At 35.3% G+C, this 20,253-nt stretch overlaps 2 protein-coding genes across 4 annotated transcripts; both read right to left on the reverse strand.

Moving 5' to 3' along the window:
* Positions 1-6,605: 6,605 nt before the first annotated feature.
* LOC140175112 (uncharacterized) lies at positions 6,606-11,684 on the reverse strand. The gene is made up of 8 exons (XM_072202039.1): positions 11,012-11,684; positions 10,767-10,924; positions 10,581-10,647; positions 10,277-10,467; positions 8,776-10,213; positions 8,202-8,565; positions 7,989-8,151; positions 6,606-7,727 (listed from the first exon to the last, which is right to left on the reverse strand). The coding sequence occupies exons 1-8, from the start codon at positions 11,682-11,684 to the stop codon at positions 6,606-6,608; spliced, it is 4,176 nt and encodes a 1,391-aa protein (XP_072058140.1).
* Positions 11,685-12,508: 824 nt separating this feature from the next.
* LOC112710963 (light-inducible protein CPRF2) lies at positions 12,509-17,798 on the reverse strand. Of its 3 annotated transcripts, XM_025763472.3 has the most exons (8): positions 17,136-17,794; positions 16,069-16,162; positions 15,148-15,367; positions 14,408-14,483; positions 14,175-14,300; positions 13,746-13,932; positions 13,065-13,125; positions 12,509-12,778 (listed from the first exon to the last, which is right to left on the reverse strand). In XM_025763472.3, the coding sequence occupies exons 1-8, from the start codon at positions 17,712-17,714 to the stop codon at positions 12,700-12,702; spliced, it is 1,422 nt and encodes a 473-aa protein (XP_025619257.1). In that variant the 5' UTR covers positions 17,715-17,794; the 3' UTR covers positions 12,509-12,699. The 3 variants fall into 3 exon arrangements, with proteins under 3 accessions (XP_025619257.1, XP_025619259.1, XP_025619256.1); XM_025763474.3 differs by lacking the exon at positions 13,065-13,125 and having other exon boundaries at positions 17,136-17,798; XM_025763471.2 differs by lacking the exons at positions 12,509-12,778; positions 13,065-13,125 and having other exon boundaries at positions 13,156-13,932.
* Between the last annotated feature and the right edge of the window lie 2,455 nt (positions 17,799-20,253).

Genomic DNA, 20,253 nt, shown 5'->3' on the forward strand with positions numbered 1-20,253 from the left:
ACGTTGTCATTGGTCAAGCAAATGGATCAGATTTGAAACCCCTAATTTAGGGGTTGATTGAAGAAAGAGAAGAGATGGTTTTTAAAAGCCCAAGATTCAAGAAGTTGATTATGGAGGAACCCTAACTGTGGCTCTGACTAAGGTTCAAGAGGAAAGTTGAATCTCATTAGAGCTCAAGGAGAGAGAACCCGAGAGAGAAAGGACAAAGAGAGGATCCTCACTACTAAGTTTGAAGTCTTGGAAGCATTGCACCTTCACTAAAGGGAGCACTCTGCTCAGATGAAGAACAAAGTTATGAGTTCAGATGCTGGGTTTAGTGCATAGAGTCAAAGCTGTTATTCATCGTCTCCTTCATGTTTTACTATTTTGTATTTCTATTTCAATATATATCTTTCTTAGTTTTCTTTGAGAGGTAAAAGGTAAGAAAGAGAGGCATTGAGAACAAGCCATAGAGTGAAAAAGGCTGAGAGAAACACTTGAGAGAAAAGCCAATAATGATTTCAGATTTTTTTTTTTTGTTGTATTTTCTGTCTTGTGTCATGTATCTGAGAGGTATCCATTGCTAAGTTGGATAAGCACTTAGTGTGGTGAGTCTAGGTATTAGCATAACCAAGTCAAGTTTATATAGAAGTTTGTGTGCCAGATAAGATTGAGTTGAGTCTTAGGGAATTTTGGTGTATGTAATATTTGGATTATAGTGAAAAATTCCACCAACATGATAGTGAAAACTGGAAGTAGGTTGCATTGCACAAGGCAACTTAACCAGGATATATGACTGTGTCAACTTCTTCTTCTCTGATTCGGTTCTATTTTCTGATTTTTATGAGACAAAACGAAATTGTCTCCTGATTTATTCGCTGCGCAAATTAATAGAAATCAAGTTTCAAATTCTGAATTCAAGGCTTAATAATTTAAAGTTAAAGAAGACAATAAATTTAACCCCTTCTCTAAACCTTCTAAAATCTTCACACTAGATTGGGAAACGAAGAATGTCTCAAACGCGGAATAAATTACAGAAGAGTGACAAATAACAACATCAAACAGAATATTGGTGTTTTGTTAAGGGGATACACTTTTTTGCAACATTGAATTTGATTTTGGTGCCAAACTTCGAGGGTATCTGATGGCTGATGATGGCTGCTTTTTCATTTTTTATTTTCACATTGACGCTAATCAGATTTAAATAATCTGACTATGATAACTAAATTTCTTAACATTAGACCATTTCCAATGTCTTATTAGAATGTGAATTGATTCATCAGTAACAATTAGACATAATTATTGTCATTTTAGACCAACATATCATTTATCAATTATTGGACTAAAAATATTTTAGTTTAAAGTTACTAATAATTACCAAAAACAAGAAGCCATGAAAAAACTTTAGCATTAATTGAACTTCACCTAATTTTTATTTAAAAAATAAAAAACAAACATACTACTAATCACAACAAAGAGAGATAAGCCTAGATTTAGGTAATTTCGTCTTATAAACTTATTATTGTAAAATATACGAGTGTAATATAATCTGTGCAATACACGTGATAAGATTGAAATTATAATTTTAAATTATTTTGTTGAGATTAATTTAAATTATAATAATTTGATTAATAAAAATATAACATATTATGTATTATTTGTTTTTTTAATCTAGTGTTAAATGTATTAACTCTAAAATAGTTATTAATTGGTTTTAGTAATTTACTTTTTTCAATAAATCAAACATATATACTCAATGTGACCATAAATAATCTAGTAATACTTAGACCCACTAACAAATTTTTATATGTTGTTTTACTGTCAAGTAAGAATATATCAAAATCAGCTCAAAATAAATAATAAATTATTAGAAAATTCGAATGCACAAAAATCTATAATAAACAATAAATAATTTAAACCCACTAAAAAATAATTCAACACTTTTCTTTTATGCTTGCAAAACATATATTAAAATAATATTATATCAATGTGCGTTAGTATACAGTTTTACAATCATCGACCGTATTTACTATACGTGACTCCTTCTTAAAATTTATTATACTCATGTGTGCAGTCGGAAGATAAATTACTGGACTTTATTTTATTTTTTTAAATTATTATAATTATGTATTATTCATTAAATGCTAATGTAATATAATTGTAATATTGTAATATAATTATAATAAAAATATTTTTTTAAAATGAATTTAGAAGAGAGAATAATACTTTCATTTTGGAGGAAAAATAAATTCATGAGGAATTGACATCTCACTTTTATTAGTTGAAAATGTATTAAATATTGATTTTATATAATTATAATAAAGATATTTTCCTAAATTAGTATAACCATGCATTATTCGTTAAATGCTAATTGTAATATAATTATAATAAAGATATTTTTCTAAAAGAAATTTATAAGAGAAAATAGTGATTTCATTTTAGAGGAAAAATGAATTCATGAGAAATTGACACCTCACTTTTATTAGTTGGAGAAAAATCCAATTTTAGTATATTTCTCATTATTATATATTTTTCTCTAATGATATATCCACTGTTTTCTTTCCTTTGTTTCAGCATTTTGAATCTGGGTATAACTTCTCCTTGTTCTCACTTCTCAGTCATTCTATTAAATTAGTTGATAACTATTGAAATTCTTCGATTAACATAGAAAAAAATATATCATTATATGATAAAATTAATATGAGTATATTTTGTTATTAAATAAACAAGCTTAATGTAAAATAAAATTACACATAAAAAAAAGTAAAGAAATAAAATTAAAATAGTAAAAGTGATAAAAAGATTATTTTTACAATTTTGTTTTATCATTTTTATGTATAGAAGATTATAAAATAGTAAACTTTTGTTGTATTCAATTTAAATAAGTAATAAATTATCTTATTTAATTTTAATTTATTCCTTAAATTTATATATCATAAAAATCAAATCAAATGATTGATATATATAATTTTAAATTGTGTGATACTTAAATATCTAATCAAATTAATTAGTTGATATAACTAATTTATCATAATCAATTGTATTTAATGAGTTAAACAAAATAAATTAGGAAACACTCTCAGAAGCATACTACGTTAACTCTATCATTAAATGTAAAAATTCAATTTTTATGTAATAAAATAGATAATATAATAGATGGCGAAAAAAAGAAAGATAAACATTTTAGATCCTAGGTTGTTTCATTTGAATGTTGCAATGTGGGTATCACATTATTTTACTTATTCTACATACCCTATGGACCTTTTTGTAACTTTATTTCAGTATCAATGGAATTTCACTACCTTTGAGTAATAAATTAATACTATAAGAAACATCGTTAAAATCGATAGCCAAATCGAGAGCTAAGCCGTCGATAATATTAAAAATCGACGGCAAAATGGACAGCAGAGGTGGTCGCTATTAAGCTTGTCGATTTTACAAAATTCTAATAAAATCGACGGCTTGACTTGCCGTCGATATTAATTTAATAAAATTGACAATATTTCCATCTATAATATGAGTTTAAGAATTTTACCTTCTTAATAAAATCAACAACGTTGCCGTCGATATTTGATTCAATAAAATCGACAATATTTTCGTCTATAATATGAGTTTGTGAATTTTACCCGTTTAATAAAATCGAAAATATTGCCGTCGATATTATTATATAAAATCGACAATGTCTTTGTCGATATTTGATTTAATAAAATCGACACATTGGCCGTCGATTTTATTTGTCTATTTTAAATTTAAAAAGCAACAACACTACCGCCGATTTTAATAGCTATATTTTTTAATTTTTTTCTATTTGAAAAATAATAAACAATTAATGCAAAATAAAATTTTAAATAGCATATAAATAATATTTTATATAAGTTTTAATTACTTGAAATGTGATCATAAATTCATATAACTAATATTTTATATAAGTTATATGAATTTTACAAATAGGAATTGATAGACATGATTTAGCAGCTTCTGCAAAATTCATAAATTCACAAATGAAATTAGAACTGCAACTTAGCCGAAATTTATATGGAAGTTCAGGTTGCATTTCAGAAAGTAAAGTGGGAATTTAAATCAATGATGAGAAATTCAACATGATATGTAACTAGCAATATAATATGAATTTGTTGATTTTCTCATTAACTAAGCATAGATGAATCCAAGAATAAAGAGGCACCTTGAAACCTTCCAAGAATCTGCAATGACTTTGCCTTTAGCAAAACAGCTTCAAGAAGTAGACTAACAGCATGAATGGACATAGGAGGCGCTGCATCACTCAGTGAACGACATCTATTCATACTCTGTTCAGATCTTCTAGATATAGAAATTTTCATCTTTGGAGCAACAGCAGCAATGTCTATTCCTTCCGTCTCTAAATAGCTCGGAAGGATACCCATTGTTGCTTATTATTCTGAGCGCTAAATGGTTTTGTCAGGTGAAAGAAGTAGAAAAAGATCTTTAAAGAGGTCGAAAAGTCTAGCTCTCGACTGACTAGTTGGTAGATCTTAATGAAACCCCAAGAGTTAGGGTAAAGCTGGGAAGGTGCTACCCTATAATTAGACAATATCTCCACCTCGAAGTCGGAAAAAGGAAAAGTGACCCCTAGACGGGTGATAGACAATCGTACGCAAAGAAGAAATGAGAATCAGGATCAGCAATTCTCCCACAACAAACCCGGTCCTTAGGATCCGGGACCACCAATTCATACTTGGGCTCATCCTCATCAACACTACAGATCCTATGATGCTTCCTAAGTTTAGTAATAAAAACGTCATCCACTAAGGGATGCTCATACAAAACAGAAAAATCTACCCAGCGCGACAAAGCTTCAGGAACTCGAGAAGACATTTTCAAAAAATAGGGAGCGTAGGTAAAAGCAGTAAAAACCTACATAAAAGGAAAAAGAAACCATAAAAAAAAGGGTTCTAACAGTAAAGTAGTCCTCTCAAAGCAAATAAAGAAAACAGCCAGCAAGCAGTAAAAGAAATAACTTCTCCAAAGATGGACAAAAAAATCCCAAAAGTCTCTCACTACATCAACAAACATATATAAAAAATATACCCGAAAACCTCCCTCTAGCATACATCATATGTAAAACTCGACCAAGAACAATAAAGGAAGGCAAGAATAACTAACCTTCTTTTAAAAAATAGGGAGGGATTCCAGTAGCCGACCTAAAGTACCCACGAACGAAAAGCCAAAAGGGAGTTTTTGAGCAAAGGAGTATGAAAGCAGGGAAAAACTTTGAAGAGAAGACGAAAGAAAACAAAGAAAGAAGAGAGAAAAATATTTATAATAGGCCAGGGGCACAACGGTAAAATAACACAATCGTTAAGGAAACGCGCCGTTACCAATGTAACTGCCCCTACGTGTAAATACGAAATCCCAAATATACGCGACGTTTGATTTGACACGACGGTTGAGAAATTCGAAATCACGTCAGTTTTTAAACTAAAATCACGTCGGTTTCCGACTTGAACGAACCCAAGATCAATTAAATACTCGAATCCCACTCATAGCTAAGAGATTAGACTTGAGTAGGGGCACTGTTCATACCCTGACCCAATACTATGGTCCAGGCTCAAGTAAGCCAAAAAGGCCCAATCCAGAGGTTGGCCTTCGCCACTTACCCGACCTCACCAAAAGAGGTCGGGCTCAACACATGCTCCTCCCCAAAGAGGTCGGGTTCGACATGAGCTGGTAGATAACGCTTATTCAAATAAGTAACTGCCCCCTAAAATGTCTTATCCACTTTTAAAAGTGATATCTCAACAACCCTAAGATAAAGAGACGGTTATCCATCTTTAGAAGTTGAACTACTCCAACGGTGGTTATTGGATCATCACCTATAAATACACTGATACACTCAAGTAAAGCTAAGTTCCAATACTCTCTAAAACTGTTTGCCCCCTTACTAACTTAGGCATCGGAGTGTCTTTGCAGGTACCACCCCCACATTCTCTCACGCACATAACTTGGACGGCGGCACTCAGGCATAGTACCAAGTCGACGTCCATCTTCTCCTAACGTTTGGGCCAATCCTTCAAGCCCAATTTAGTCTTCTCAGGTTACCCACGAAACAAGTCACTAAAGAAAAAAGAAAAAAAAATAATAACATTATTTCCGATCAACAATCAACAAACATTTATCTTTTTTCTTTAATTTATCTTTCCCTCCTTTAGTGTTTAAAGCAACTTCAATTAGATCAATTTTAAGTATTATTTTTTATTGACACAATGATTGAAATTATATAAAATTAAAACTAGTATTGGATATCATTTTTTAAATGATATTAATATTAATAAGGGGATACCGTATCATTTTGAAGAAAAAATAAGTGAAATGCTATTAACGTTGTAACAAAGATTACTTTATTTTTTTTATTATCTTTTTATCAATTTGGTAAAAAAAAAAGAATTCAAATCATTTTAACTTAAATTTTTTTTCAGTTATTTACAAAATTTTAATTTTTCTCCCGATCTAAATGTACAAAATTCTCAATCTAAACATCTACAAAGTTCTAATTTTTTCAGTGCAATTTTTTTCTAACCCAATGATATATATATCATTTAAATATTTTTTTTTGGTGACTAAACAAAAAGAAACAAAAAAAAAAGAGATTATCCTAAATCAACAAGCAGAAGATGTTGAAGCTCATCACAAGGTTCCGACCAAATAACATGAGTTGGATTAGTCTTGACCGCATATCTCGCTAGCCAATCTGCCACAATGTTAGCATCACGGATAATCCATTCATAATCCACAACCCATGGTCTTGATAGAAGCTCCTGTATCTTCTGAAGAATATCAACCACATCACAATTTAGCCCATTTGCCGGATTTTTTAAAATGTGCAAAATGTCAAGAGAATCTGTTTTGCACACAATATCTCTCAAGCCATAATCCCAAGCTAAAATCAAACCCCTCCAAACAGCAAAAAGCTCACATCTGACGATAGGCCCTAGAGGATAGCTACTAGAACAACCCGAAATCCAACGCCCATTAGAATCTCTAATAACACAACCAATTCCTGCTAGGTTCCAATCAGAAAACAAACTCGCATCACAATTAACTTTAAAAGTGTCACCTATTGGAGGTTTCCACCTCCTTCGATCCTTGAAAGTTATACACTTGGTACTGGCAAACTTTCTTAAATCATTAGCAGTAATCCGAGCCATAGCAACAACCTTATAGTTTGACCACTGATCTCCATTATTGAAAATATCATTGCAACGATGCCTCCACACCCACCAAAGACCCGCCCCTACAATTGCCTCATTGCCCGGCATGACCTTCCGAATCCAAAATTCCAAGGGAGTACCTTCAAATGAATCAATAAGCAAAGGATCCAACATTTTCCAAATGCATCTTGATTTCTCACAATCCCTAAGACAATGCTCCATTGTTTCCAGATCTGCATTGCATCTCGAACATCTGTTTGAATCAATTAAATGACGCTTGAACCGGAAGGCATTTGTCAGAAGCGCATTTTGTAGACCCAACCACATCATCATCTTTATCTTCTCTGGCAAATTAAGGCGCCAAATCCACCCACAGTTGCTATGTTCGATCGAATTCACTTTCTTTGTCAAGAGCCAACGATAACCTTCTCGAGAGCTATAGGCTTTTAGTGATGCGGGCCACCAAATCCATCCGGGCTCTGATTCTGACATTAAAGGAGGCCCAAGACTGTGAAGAAACTGTTTGACCTCATGAGAAATTGGCGTTACAAGCTTATCCCCCTCCCAAGTACCATTGCTCCACAAATCAGCAAGAGAAAAATTTGTTTCAGATATGTGAACTTAAGACGTAAGCTCACAAAGTTTGCCAAGAGGACTCCACTCATTATACCAAATCGATTGTTGCATATTTCCCACATTCCATCAAAATCCTTCTTTTAAGATATCATAAGCCTTTAGAATATTCCTCCAAGTAGTTGAGGCATTGTGACAATGACTGCTGCCCAAGTCCTTGGAGTTCTGGAGGTATTTGTGAGTTAGAACCTGCACCCACAACTTGTTCTTATTATTCAGACAATCCCAAACCAACTTGCCAAGTAGAGCCATGTTCGCATAGAGAGTATCTCTAACACCCAAGCCACCTGCCTTCTTAGAAGTTATAGCAATGTCCACTTGACCAACGGCAACCCTCTCCCATTCGCTTGACCTTTCCATAAGAACTGACGCATCAAAGAATCAATCTTGTCGCACGCATACTTCGGAAGAAGGGAAACTTGCATATTGTAAACCGGAATAGAAGCCATCACCGCATTCACAAGACAAAGTCTGCCTGCCTTGTTAAGCAAGCACCCTTTCCAACTAGCAAGTTTTCTCTGTATCTTGTCAATGACCTCCTGTGCCATCTTCCTAGAAGCCCTATCATGACCATTATTAACTCCCAAATATCTTCCCAGATCTTGACAAAATTGGATACTAGAAATCCCTGAAAGCACCTCTTTTCTTCTCACTGAAACATTCTTGGAACATTGAGCCTTAGATTTATGGATATTCACCTTCAGTCCCGACGCTTGAGTAAACATATCCAGTGTCTTCATAACCTCTGTCACCTGAGTTTTTGTTGCTTTACAGAATAGTAAGAGATCATCAGCAAACATTAAGTGAGAGATTTTTGGGCCATGTCTAGAAACAGATACGGGGATCCAGGATCCTTGAGAGACTTTATGCGATATAAGACAAGAAAGATTCTCCATACAGAGCACAAAAAGGTAAGGGGACATGGGATCCCCCTATCTTAGTCCCCTTATGGGTTTAAAGCTTTGAAGCCTATTACCATTCCACAGAATAGACAAAAAGGACAAAGTCACACAAGTCATGATAAGATTAATAGTAGCCACAGGAAAACCAACTTTGATCAAGGAAGTTTCAAGGAATCTCCAGTCTACTCTGTCATAGGCTTTGTCAAGATCAATCTTAAATGCCATAGAACCCTTCTTCGACTTGGTTTTCCTCATGAAATGCATTATTTCTTGCGCAATTATTATATTCTCCGTTGTTCCTCTCCCTGGAATAAAACCACCCTGAAACAGTCCAATGATCTCAGAAAGGAAAGGACAAAACCTATTAACAAGGACTTTTGTAATGATTTTGTAAATCACATTACATAAACTAATAGAACGAAAATATTTCAGGTAAGACGGAGCTTCAACTTTGGGGATCAGAACAATGAATGTGTCAAACACAGCCACACTGATGTTCTCACCTGCAAAAGCTTTCTTCACTAAGCCCCACACATCACTGCTAAGAGATTCCCAAAATTCTTTATAAAAGAGAGCTTGAAATCCATCTGAACCCGAAGCCTTGAAAGAATTCATGCCAAACACAGCTCTTTTCACCTCTTCAAGAGCTACTGGTTCAACAAGCTTTTGGCAGGCCTCTCTACTAAGAGAATGACAAGGGAATTCCCCCATAGCATCCAAATTAACTGCCTCCCTTGTAGAGAAAAGTTTTTGAAAGAAAGAGTTTGTTTCCGATTCCAAAACCGTCGCCTCAGAAGACCAAGTGCCATCTTCAAGAAACAATCCATGAATCTTGTTCCTTTTTCGCCTGATTATCGTTTGAAGATGAAAAAATTTAGTATTTCGGTCTCCACATCTAATCCACTTTTCTCTAGATTTTTGGTACCACATTAGCTCTTTTTGGAGGATGATAGAGTTCAGCTCCTCATGCAAACCTTGCTCTTTAATCTGCTGCTCCGGGTCTTCCCATCTTTCCAGAGACACTTGAATATCATTTAGTTGTCTTTCAAGCTCCCTCTTTTTAATAAACACATTTCCAAAAATCTCTTTATTGAAATTAAGCGCATCCTTTTGGACTTCAAGCAAACTCTTAATAACATCTGGGGCTCCTTTACTCCAAGCTGTATGAACAACATCCCGAAAGAGGGGGTGGGTTAACCAAGCAGCCTGGAATCGAAAAGGACGGTTACCTTTCTTAGCAGTCCCCTCCTTCTTGCATCTAATGAGCAAGGGGCAATGATCAGAATGAAGACGCGCTAACACCTCATTATATGCCTCCGGGAATAAAAGGCGCCACTCTTGATTGATCACCGCTCTATCCAATTTTTTTGCTACCTGCAGCCCACCTTTCACCTTTCGAAACCAAGTAAAATTTCTCCCAATAGCCCCCATATCAAACAAATTACATTCAGCCAAGGTTTCAGCAAACTTCTCCGATCTTGCATTATAAAAGGAACCTCCTCTCACTTCGTTCTACATCAGAATATCATTAAAATCACCTAGCACAATCCAAGGGCCTTGAATCATATTAGAGACCCTGATCAAATCATTCCACAACCTCATACGCCAATGAACATGAGGATTAGCATACACAACACTACAAAAACTAGAAAAAGCACCCATCTGAATCTCAAGGCTAATACACTGATCAACTGCATCTAAAACTCTCACTGATATTGAAGGATTAGAACATAAAATCCAAATTCCTCCACTATGACCACTTGCCTCTACAACACCAACATCCCGATAACCAAGCTTGCTCCAGAAATATTTCAAACGCTCAAAGGGTACATGAGTTTCCAGAATAATAAAAAAAGTTGGATGATATTTGCTAACTAACTCTTTGCAGTGAACTCGGGCCAATTTGTTAGAAGCCCCTCTAATATTCCAGGAAAGAAAATTGATATCTATATTATCCATAAAACTAAATTATCAAAAAAGGCACCAACCTCAGTGAGGACCTTTATGAAGAAGTAGACGGGCCGCCAGGATTTTTTTGAGAGTCCTGCTTCTCCATTCCCAATACTTGTTCTGGAGCACTCCCCATCGCATTAGGTGACGTAGAAGGTGAAATCCATTGCTGCTGACCCACTCCGCCATCATTGCTCAGCGGCACCGGCGAGCTTTGGAGAGATGCCGGTCTCAGCCTCTTATGGCCATTCTTGATTATAGGAGTGAAGGTCGCTACAGCGGGTATGAGATTGGCACCCTAATTTTTTCCTTTGCCAAGCATTAGAGCATGGTGCTTCTTGAACTTGGAAGACCCAATACTTGTCCCATGGCCCATCAAAGCCTTCTCTTCTTTCTTTATGACTGGGCCTTTACCTGAACTTAGACCAATCTTCTTTGTAGAAACCAAGTGCTTCTTTTCCAATGAACCATTTTGGGCTACTTTTGAAAAGACCAATTTTTCTTTTCCCTTAGCTATTACTTTAGTCCACCCTTCCTCCTCCATCACGTGCCCATTTTTAGCCTCCTTGCCATGCAATGTAACCTCATCTTTCTCCACATAATCCGTAACTGACGCGGACAAATTGGGATTGTTACCAAATTCAAAATATTTCTCCATTTGGTTTCCTAAGCGTTGGCCACTCAGATCCGTTGCCTTCCACACCGCCCCATCACTGCGAGTCTCATCCCCGGACTTAACATCTACTGCCTCTCCCTTGCATGTGACTGCGGTATGGCCGAAACAGTTGCATTTCTCACATAACAACTGCAGGCATTCGTACTCCACATCATATTCATAGCCATCAACAATAATCTTCTGAACAACCGGTAATCCAAGATTCACTTGAACGCAGGCACGAGCAAATTTGCCTCTTTCTGCCGATTTAGTCGCTAAATCAATCTTTATGGGTTTACCAATAGCAGAAGCAATTCGCATCATAGCTCTCTCATGATAGTACCATATGCTTAATCTAGCAATTCTTACCCAGACCATCGTATCCCCAAAAGAGTCTTCGCATGGTCTAAAATCTGATGACCACGGCTTAACCGCGATGTAGTGGCCTAATATCAACCTGGACCTCCTAACAGGACCTTCTCTCTGTCCTCGTTGTGATCAAACTTGACTAGGAAATAACCAAAGCCCACGTCGAGAACCTCGTAGCCACCCTTGAGTCTCCATATCCCCTTCAGTTTATGAACCAAGGCCATATAACTGAAGTGTTTTCCCAGAACTTTAATCACAATAGCTTCGTTGTAAGGCTCTGAAAGAGAAATCCTGGCTTCGTCAGTGAAAGTTACTGTTGGCGGCTTGGGGTCACCTTGCTTCCCCGTTACCATTGCTAAGGCGTCCCCTTCTAACCCATCTACTCTGCGGTCCCGCTGCTTGTGAAGAACCAATAACCTTATCGCGAAAAGATATCCTCTGAATCCCACTATAACTACGCTTACGCGAATCCAACCTGGCGCAACCCTCCCCATGCTCTCCCCCTTATTCTCCTTGAGATGCTCATTCTCACCGTGTGCTGCCCTCGGACCTTCTCCCCTGCTCTCACCGGACTCTCCTCCTCACCCATTATTCTCTCATTCGTTTGTTTTGTTTGACCTAATTATATATCATTTAAATATGGTATATATAATTATTAATTTTATAATTTTATATTTTTAGTTAAATTTTTATAATTTGATTAAAATGATTTAAAATAATTACAAATAATTTAAGTTTAAATTAAAATAAAACCAAACATTGGAATAACAAATCTCACACTGATCCCACGAATATTTGTATGACTGAAAATAAAATAAAATTAAAACCAAACATTAGAAATTTTTTTTTATAGAAAAGAAAGTCAAACGGCACTTACAGGTAAACAGGGATAAATTAGATCTAAACTTAGAGAAGATGATTAGATAAATTCAATTCTGAACTATAAACTAAAAGTAAGTCCAACGTTCGATTACAAAGAATTTTAACTAATAGAAACATAGACAGATCTAAATCTCTATGATTTCTAACTCAGCACTAAAAGTGATGCAACATGTTGAAAAATCCGTTCTTCCTCGCTGCTTAAAATTGAATCCTCTTCTGATCTGAAGATATTTCCATGAATAACATGAATAACAAGTAAACTTTAGTGTATACTCTAAGATCTGATAGATCTGTATCAAAATATCCACACTACCCATAAAGGAAGGACAATAAACTACCACAAAAAAGGAGAAAATACACCACATAGAAATATTAAAAAAAAAAACAAAAACTAAAATAAAAGGTGCAAAGAGAAAACATTGTTACAAAAAAGGAAAAATAAACCAAGAGAAGAAAGGAAAGAGAAATAAAGGAGAAGGAGAGGGGAGAAGGAGGCTACCACCTTACCTGATTAGCCGCGGCAGCAGCCTCCCTCCAAGACAACACAAAGAGAAAAGACGTTCAAACCCTAGTAGAGAGAAGAGAGAGAGTCTTAATATTGTTCTTAAGTTAACTTAGATTGTTAACATTAGAGACTCATCTATTACTTCATGGAATAATTGTTCGGTTGAAAATAAAAAGTTAATTCCGTAGCAAAGCTGGAAGAAAAATATAATGTCACGCTCCTTCCTTGGTCTACTTAGAAACAATTAGGCACAGTTTACAGAACACCACTTAAGGATTGTACAGTACTTTGAATCCAGCATGTGATGATCCATCAAAAATAGGGAAATCAAATTGATCTATAATGTTGTTGTCAAGAAGTATAATAGGCCTTTAATTACAACAGAAATTAAGTATTATTTTTGGAATAATTTTATTTTTAAAAACTAAAGCTTCCCTTGTTCTATTTTGGGTGCTCTATTTAATGCTCATGATTATTAGAAGGTCCACCACATGAATCCACACCACCCCTAATCCTCTTCTGAAGGTGTTCCAAGCTAGCCACCCGCTGTACGGGAGCTGTTTGACCCATCTTATTCCCAACCACCACAGCTGCTGCGGCATTCTGCGGCACATTCTCAATTACAGATATGTCTCCCAACCCATTGTTTACCCTAAGATCATGACTCGCCACGTGATGATTACCTGATGTTTGTTGAAAGAAGTGGTGGTGATGGTGAGTATCATCTCTCACGGGGACAGATGCATCAGCTGATGTGTCAGGAGGGCTTCCGTCAAATGTCGGTATGCCCATTGATGTTAAATCAGACATGGCATGCATTACTGGGTTCAACCCTGTAATTCTTTTGACGGTTTCTTCCGCCATCTTCACCTGAAAAATGATAATAAACGTGCCACGAAATAACAGATATGTCAGGTTGAGAGACAATACATGAACACCATTGTACCTACTTTACTTTTATATATCGGCCTTACTTTTTGATACATCATTGGATCAATGTCTTTGGATACAGTTCATAATAAGATATAGTGTGTCTAAAGTGTACTAAACAGTGAAAGTGATTGATAAGAAACGACTGGAGGAAGTATTTATGATAATAAGAAGGGTTTTACCTTTGCTCTTAAGGTTTCAACATCAGCTTTTAATACTCTGTTGTCAACAGCAGATTCATTGTACTTGTGGCTTACATCAGTAAGGCGCTTTAGCAAGGTAGAATTTTCACCTCTTAATTGAGAAACCTAAGACAGAAATTCAATTTCAGAAAATATGCATGACCTTTGGAGGGAAGGACTTAACATATAAGAAAGAAGATGCGCAAAAGTCAAACCTAAAATAGAGAACACACCTGTGTCTCCAGCTCGTTTAAATGAGCTTGTTTTCTTCTTCTTGAACGTCTGGCTGACTCTCTATTTGAAAGCATCCTGAGATATAACATGTCATTAGGCCCTGAATTAGTCAAAGAAAAAAATAAAGAGAAGATAAGTTAAAATACATTGGTTTCAGTTACAGTTAGATGATATTACACCCGGCATTCCATAGTTTGCCATGACTACATTGACCCCTGTAGGATGTTTACAAGGAATTCAGTGTTACATTTCACAAAAATACAGGGGTATCAGGTGAAATATAACCTATACCTCAGCAGAGTCACCAATGCTAGTGTATATTCCAGAAAGTTAAAGGGTGCACGTGTAATATTGGCTAACCTAAGAGGTCAATGAAATTTACAAGCTTGCATATAAATTTCACCTCACGTAACAGGAAAGGGAAGGAAAAAGAAGGGAGGGGGAAGGGGGCATAATTCTATTTAGTTCCCTGGCTGAACCTAAATCTAAATAGTATGTGGAGAAAATAGAGTATGCAAAACACTCTCACTTCAAAGATCTAATGTGACTCTGAATGCAATTTTTCTGGCAGGCCAACACTCAGTTTATTAAGCACGATATCCATCTGAGTAAAACAAGCTTCTGAATCATGCTGAAACCAAGTACATGATACTGCAATAATTACAGAATACAGAGTATGCATACATTGAGCACCAAGATAATCTTCAGGAAACTCAGCAAGTTTTGAGACAATTGTTACCTTCTTACTCGTTTTACATCAGCAGGGTCCATGTTGTCATTCAGATCTGTCTCTCCTTCAGCTTCCTCATCATCTGACTGTTCCCTTGATGATCCACTTGTTGATGGCCTGGCTGTAACAGCGGGTTTCTTTTGTATGACAGGTATGGAAGGTATCCCGATTGGTGCTTTGGCATCTTTGTCTTGTATTTTAGGTGGGTCATTTCCAGAAGTACCAGATCCTACATAGACAGAATTGAGTCTCCTATTACTACAAGTGGCCATAGAGGACATAATGGGAAACTATAGATAGAACCATAGTACTACACATGGCCAAGGAGGGCATAATCATGCGGAAATACAGAGAACATTCAAGTTCAGAACTGACCACCATAACCAAATGCCGAGCTTGCAATGAATAGCAGGATAAGATTGGATTCAGCTTAATCTAAGAGGAAAGATAGGTAATGGTAAAGAATCCCAAATTGGGAGGAAAAGGGTATGGTTTGGGATACAGATTCCATTCATCTGCAGAACTCTATATTATCTTTCCTTTTCTGCATTTTTCTTTTCTTGTAAGGAGCTAGTCCCCGTTGTTCTTACTGAAACCAGATCCTATCACATATACATTTCACGTAATTTAGTAGGGGTTATCCATATTGAGAGAGAGAAAAAAAAAAAAAAGTAACCTCTAAAGCTGTTCAAGAAATTAGCTATTGACTAAAACAAAATTGAAGACACAGCTAATGCATTCAACCCCATATGTTTCTATTAGTCACCAATCTATTTTGCATTCAATACTTAACTAGTTACTGAGGCGATACAAATATAATCAGGCATTATTCATAAATGTGATCTACTTTGTTCACTGAATCTTCTCTTTTATCAATTATCATGGATATATGTTTAAATAAACACATCCACAAGCATTTATGATTCAAACCTTTTATAGAAGGCTGAGGTCCAACTTGAGAGATATTAGACGATCCACTATCAGCAAAAGTGGCTGGATCTTGAGACTTGGATAAAGATGCTGCCTGTTGCAATGAGCAGAAAAAAAAAAAACATTTCAGAAGATGTCCCAATTCCCCTAGGTAAAACATGATATACATCGGAAGCAACTTAGAATAACACAATTAGCAGGCACACGGCCAAGAAAGATAATGCAAGGCTAATGGCGTGCAGGGAAGACAACTTTAAAAAAAGAATAAATAAAAAAATTAGTCTTTTGAAGCCATTGTATGTCTTTTACCTTGGTTGAAGGAGCGAATTGTATTTTAACTGAATTTACAGAGAGTAATACTGCTACGTGAGAAGGTAACTTCTTGCTTTTGGGAACACAGTTAGCAGCAAACAGTTACTGCCTACCAACATCTCCAGGAGGTTCAAAAGTACTCTTTGCTCTCGAGGAGGTTCAAAAGTACTTTTTGCAACTAAGAACGAAAGATTCTACAAAGAAAACATGTTCATCTACATAACAACACAAGCTTCTAACAAAGAAGTCATGTTCTTTTCTTTTCTTTTCTTTTTTCAATTTCAATCATATTCATACAGGTGTAATGCATGACAACGAGAATCGCACTCAAAAGCAAAGATGAATAGCCCTAACACATGTCCACTTTTTTTTTTTTCCAGTTCTCAGGAGAAAATAACCTTTTTCAGAAGATCAGAACCAATAATGCGCACAAATTTCTGTAATAAATAGAAAGTAAGTTTCCAGATACACTACTTTAACATCAACCGTGCCCTAAAACAAGCCATTTAAAACTAAATAAAGGTCCAAACTCTAAGCTTCTACTTAATCGAATAAAATAAAATAAAATAAAAACAAAAATAATGATAAGCAGGCACAAACAAAGATGAACACCGAACTCAGATCCAAATCAAAATCCAAACCATGCAACAACAAAGACTCAATCTTTTCAATCTTTCAGTTCCAGAATTATCCTGAGAACACACATTTCCAACTAATCAGGGAAGGAGAAATAAATAAACTAACTAATTAATTACCCTAGTCATGGCGACAGCGGCACATGCAAGATTGAGCTTGTTCTTAAGGAGAGCCTGGTAGTCATCGGAATCAACGCCAAGGGAAGATGAAGCCGCTGTTTTCGAAGGAGGAGGAGGAGGAGGGGGAGGAGGAGAGGCATTGGTCAAAACGGCGTCGTTCTTAGGAACAGGAAGGGTGTCGTTCGGATCGGGCTTGGTGACGTGGGGATGAGTGTGATCGTCGTCGTGGATGAAGAAAACGGCGTCGTTTCGGTGAGGGGGAGAGGGAGGAGCAGCTTCTTGGAGGAAGCGCTGGAAGGCCCACTCGGAAGGGCTGCGGTTGATGTGGGAGTTGGAGTTGGAAGGAGGCGGGTGGTGGTTGGTGTCGTAGGGGATGGAGGACCAGAAGTGGTCAGGGATTTCGTCCACTGAGAAGACCCTATCCATGGAAATCCAAATGCTATTGGTGATCACGATGTTTTGTCTCTGTCCTTTTAAGTTTTGGGATTGGTTTCTGTGTGCGAGTATTGTTCGTTGGTGTTTTCGTTTCTGTTTCTGCGAAGGCGAGAGAGAAAGATCCCACAGGGGTATATCGGTCATATAGCTCACCACAACACAATACTTGCGACTTCCAATTGGAACATTGAATTTCAAGTTTTTAACACTATTTCGGAGTAATTTGAATATCAGAAAATTTCCTCCTAGAAGTCTTTTTTCTATACAAAAGTAAAGAATTGGATGGTACTAAAATATTTAGACCATTAAATAGTTCATAATAAATATATTTTTTAAGGTTTTTAATAATTATTAAATAATTTGTTTTTAATTATAATTATAAATTAATTCTATATATTTTATTTAATTATAAAAATTATTTTTTATTTTATAAATCATTATTTTATTATTTATCTATTATGTTTATTAATAATCAAAAACAAAAATAATAACGAATTAAATTTTTTATTGACCGTAATAATTTTTTGACAATCCCAATAAATTAAAAATTTATCTTTGATTCATTACATCAGTCCAGGATTTTGAAATCGTGTTTCTTAGAAAATCAATCGATTGGATTGAATTTCAGGTTTCCCATAACTCAATCAATTGGACTTCAGCTTACCACAAAACAATCGATTGAAAGTTGCAAGGCAGTATGGTTTTCGCAAAAATCAATCGATTGGTCATCTTACCCAATTAATTGAACGATGACTAGAATGTGGGTTTTTTATAATTCAATCTATTGTTTATATTACCCAATATATTGAAGGCCCCAATTAAAATGATATATGAAGGTTTAATCGATTGGTATGATAATACAATCGATTAAATTTTGTACGTGACTAATGGTATATTCCAATTTAATCGATTGGTATGATCATTTAATCGATTGAAACGTAACGTAAATAAGTTTTTTTCTGCATTCAATCGATCAGTAGGATAATCCAATCGATTGAATTTTGAATCGCGCCGTTCTCAATTTTCATATCGTTTTTATAAATTTTGAATCACGTCGTGACTAATGGTTTATAAATCGATTGAGTTATGGAAAACCTGAAATTCAATCGATAATTTTGTTAATCCAATCAATTGATTTTCTAAGAAACACGATTTCAAAATCCTCAACGGATGTAATAGATCAAAGATAAATTTCTAATCGATTGGAATTGCCAAAAAGTTATCACGATTAATTGAAGATCTAATTCGTTATTGTTTTTATTTTTAATTATTAATAAACATAATAAATGAATGATAAAATAATAATTTATAAAATAAAAAAATAATTTTTATAACTAAATAAAATATATGGGGTGAATCTGTAATTAAAATTAGAAACAGACTATTTAGCAGTTATTAAAAAACTTAAAAAACATGTTTTGTTATGGAACCATTTAATGGTCCAAACGTTCTGGGACCATCGAATCCAGTGCCAAGTCTTACAAGTCCGCAATATCCCTTATCTCTAAAACGCGCTTCTCTTGGAACGTATGTTTCACACGCTTCTCTAAATAATTTTGTCCATTTTATATCAGACATTCGGGTGTAAATCAGTAATAATTGGGTGCATTTAAGGAAAGTTTAGGTGTATTTACAGTTTATTACTTTTCATCTGACGGAGAGTGAATTGTCTTATTATTTTAGTTGAATTGTTTTAATTTTTATTTTAATATAGTGTATTTTTGCAGACCTTCTGTGCTGTTGATGACAAGTTTGTTTCCAAGGTTAGGATGACTTTTAACACCCTTGAAGATGCTACAAAATTCTACAAGGATTATTCAAAGGTTGCAGATTTTTCTACAAGAGTTCAGTGCACAAATAAGAAGGGAAATGAAATTAAGAATCAATTGATTACATGTACCAGAGAGGAAAAATAGAAATCGAAAATATCTCCGACTGAGAAGAAAAATCTCTCAGGTAGTTTAAATTGTCCAGCAAGAATTTATATACACATATTGAAGGATGTTGGTATTTGGATCATTTCGAAGGTCGTGTTGCATCATTCACATTCTTGCTATCCAGATCAAGCACAGATGCTCAAATAGCACAGGGAACTAAGCATGTCCGTGCGTCGTACAATAGAGAATAACGAGGAAGCCGATATCAAACCTAGTAAAACTTTCCAATTATTTGTTGCAGCAGCCAGAGGTTACCGCGAGTTAAATTTTATCGAAAAAGATGTCAGGAATTACATCACTAGAGAAGTGCAGAATGTTTTGGAACAAGAGGATGCAAAAGAATTCGGAAAATACTTATTAAGAATGAAAGAGAAGAATCATAATTTCTTTTTCTAGCTTGAACTCGAGGACGATCAGTCCATTACGCTTGCTTTTTGGGCAGATGCAAGGAGCAGAGCTACTTGTGAGTATTTCGGAGATGTTATTTCATTTGATACCACCTACAATACAAATAGGTAAAATGGTTTTCTGGTTTATGATGATGAAATTATGTTGTCTTATGAATCTGCTGCAGAGGTGTATATTGGCAGTTTTTGGGTGTATAAGATCATTATTTGGGTGCATTTTGTTGATTTTAATTCTATTTTGTGGTAATCTGTTTCAGGTATAATCTGGTTTGTGGTTCTTTTGTCGGGGTGAATCACCACGGTTAGTCAACACTTCTTGGTTGCGCTTTGAAAAAAAAT

The sequence above is a fragment of the Arachis hypogaea genome, chromosome 9 (assembly GCF_003086295.3).
Source record: "Arachis hypogaea cultivar Tifrunner chromosome 9, arahy.Tifrunner.gnm2.J5K5, whole genome shotgun sequence".
Classification (NCBI taxonomy): Eukaryota; Viridiplantae; Streptophyta; class Magnoliopsida; order Fabales; family Fabaceae; genus Arachis; species Arachis hypogaea.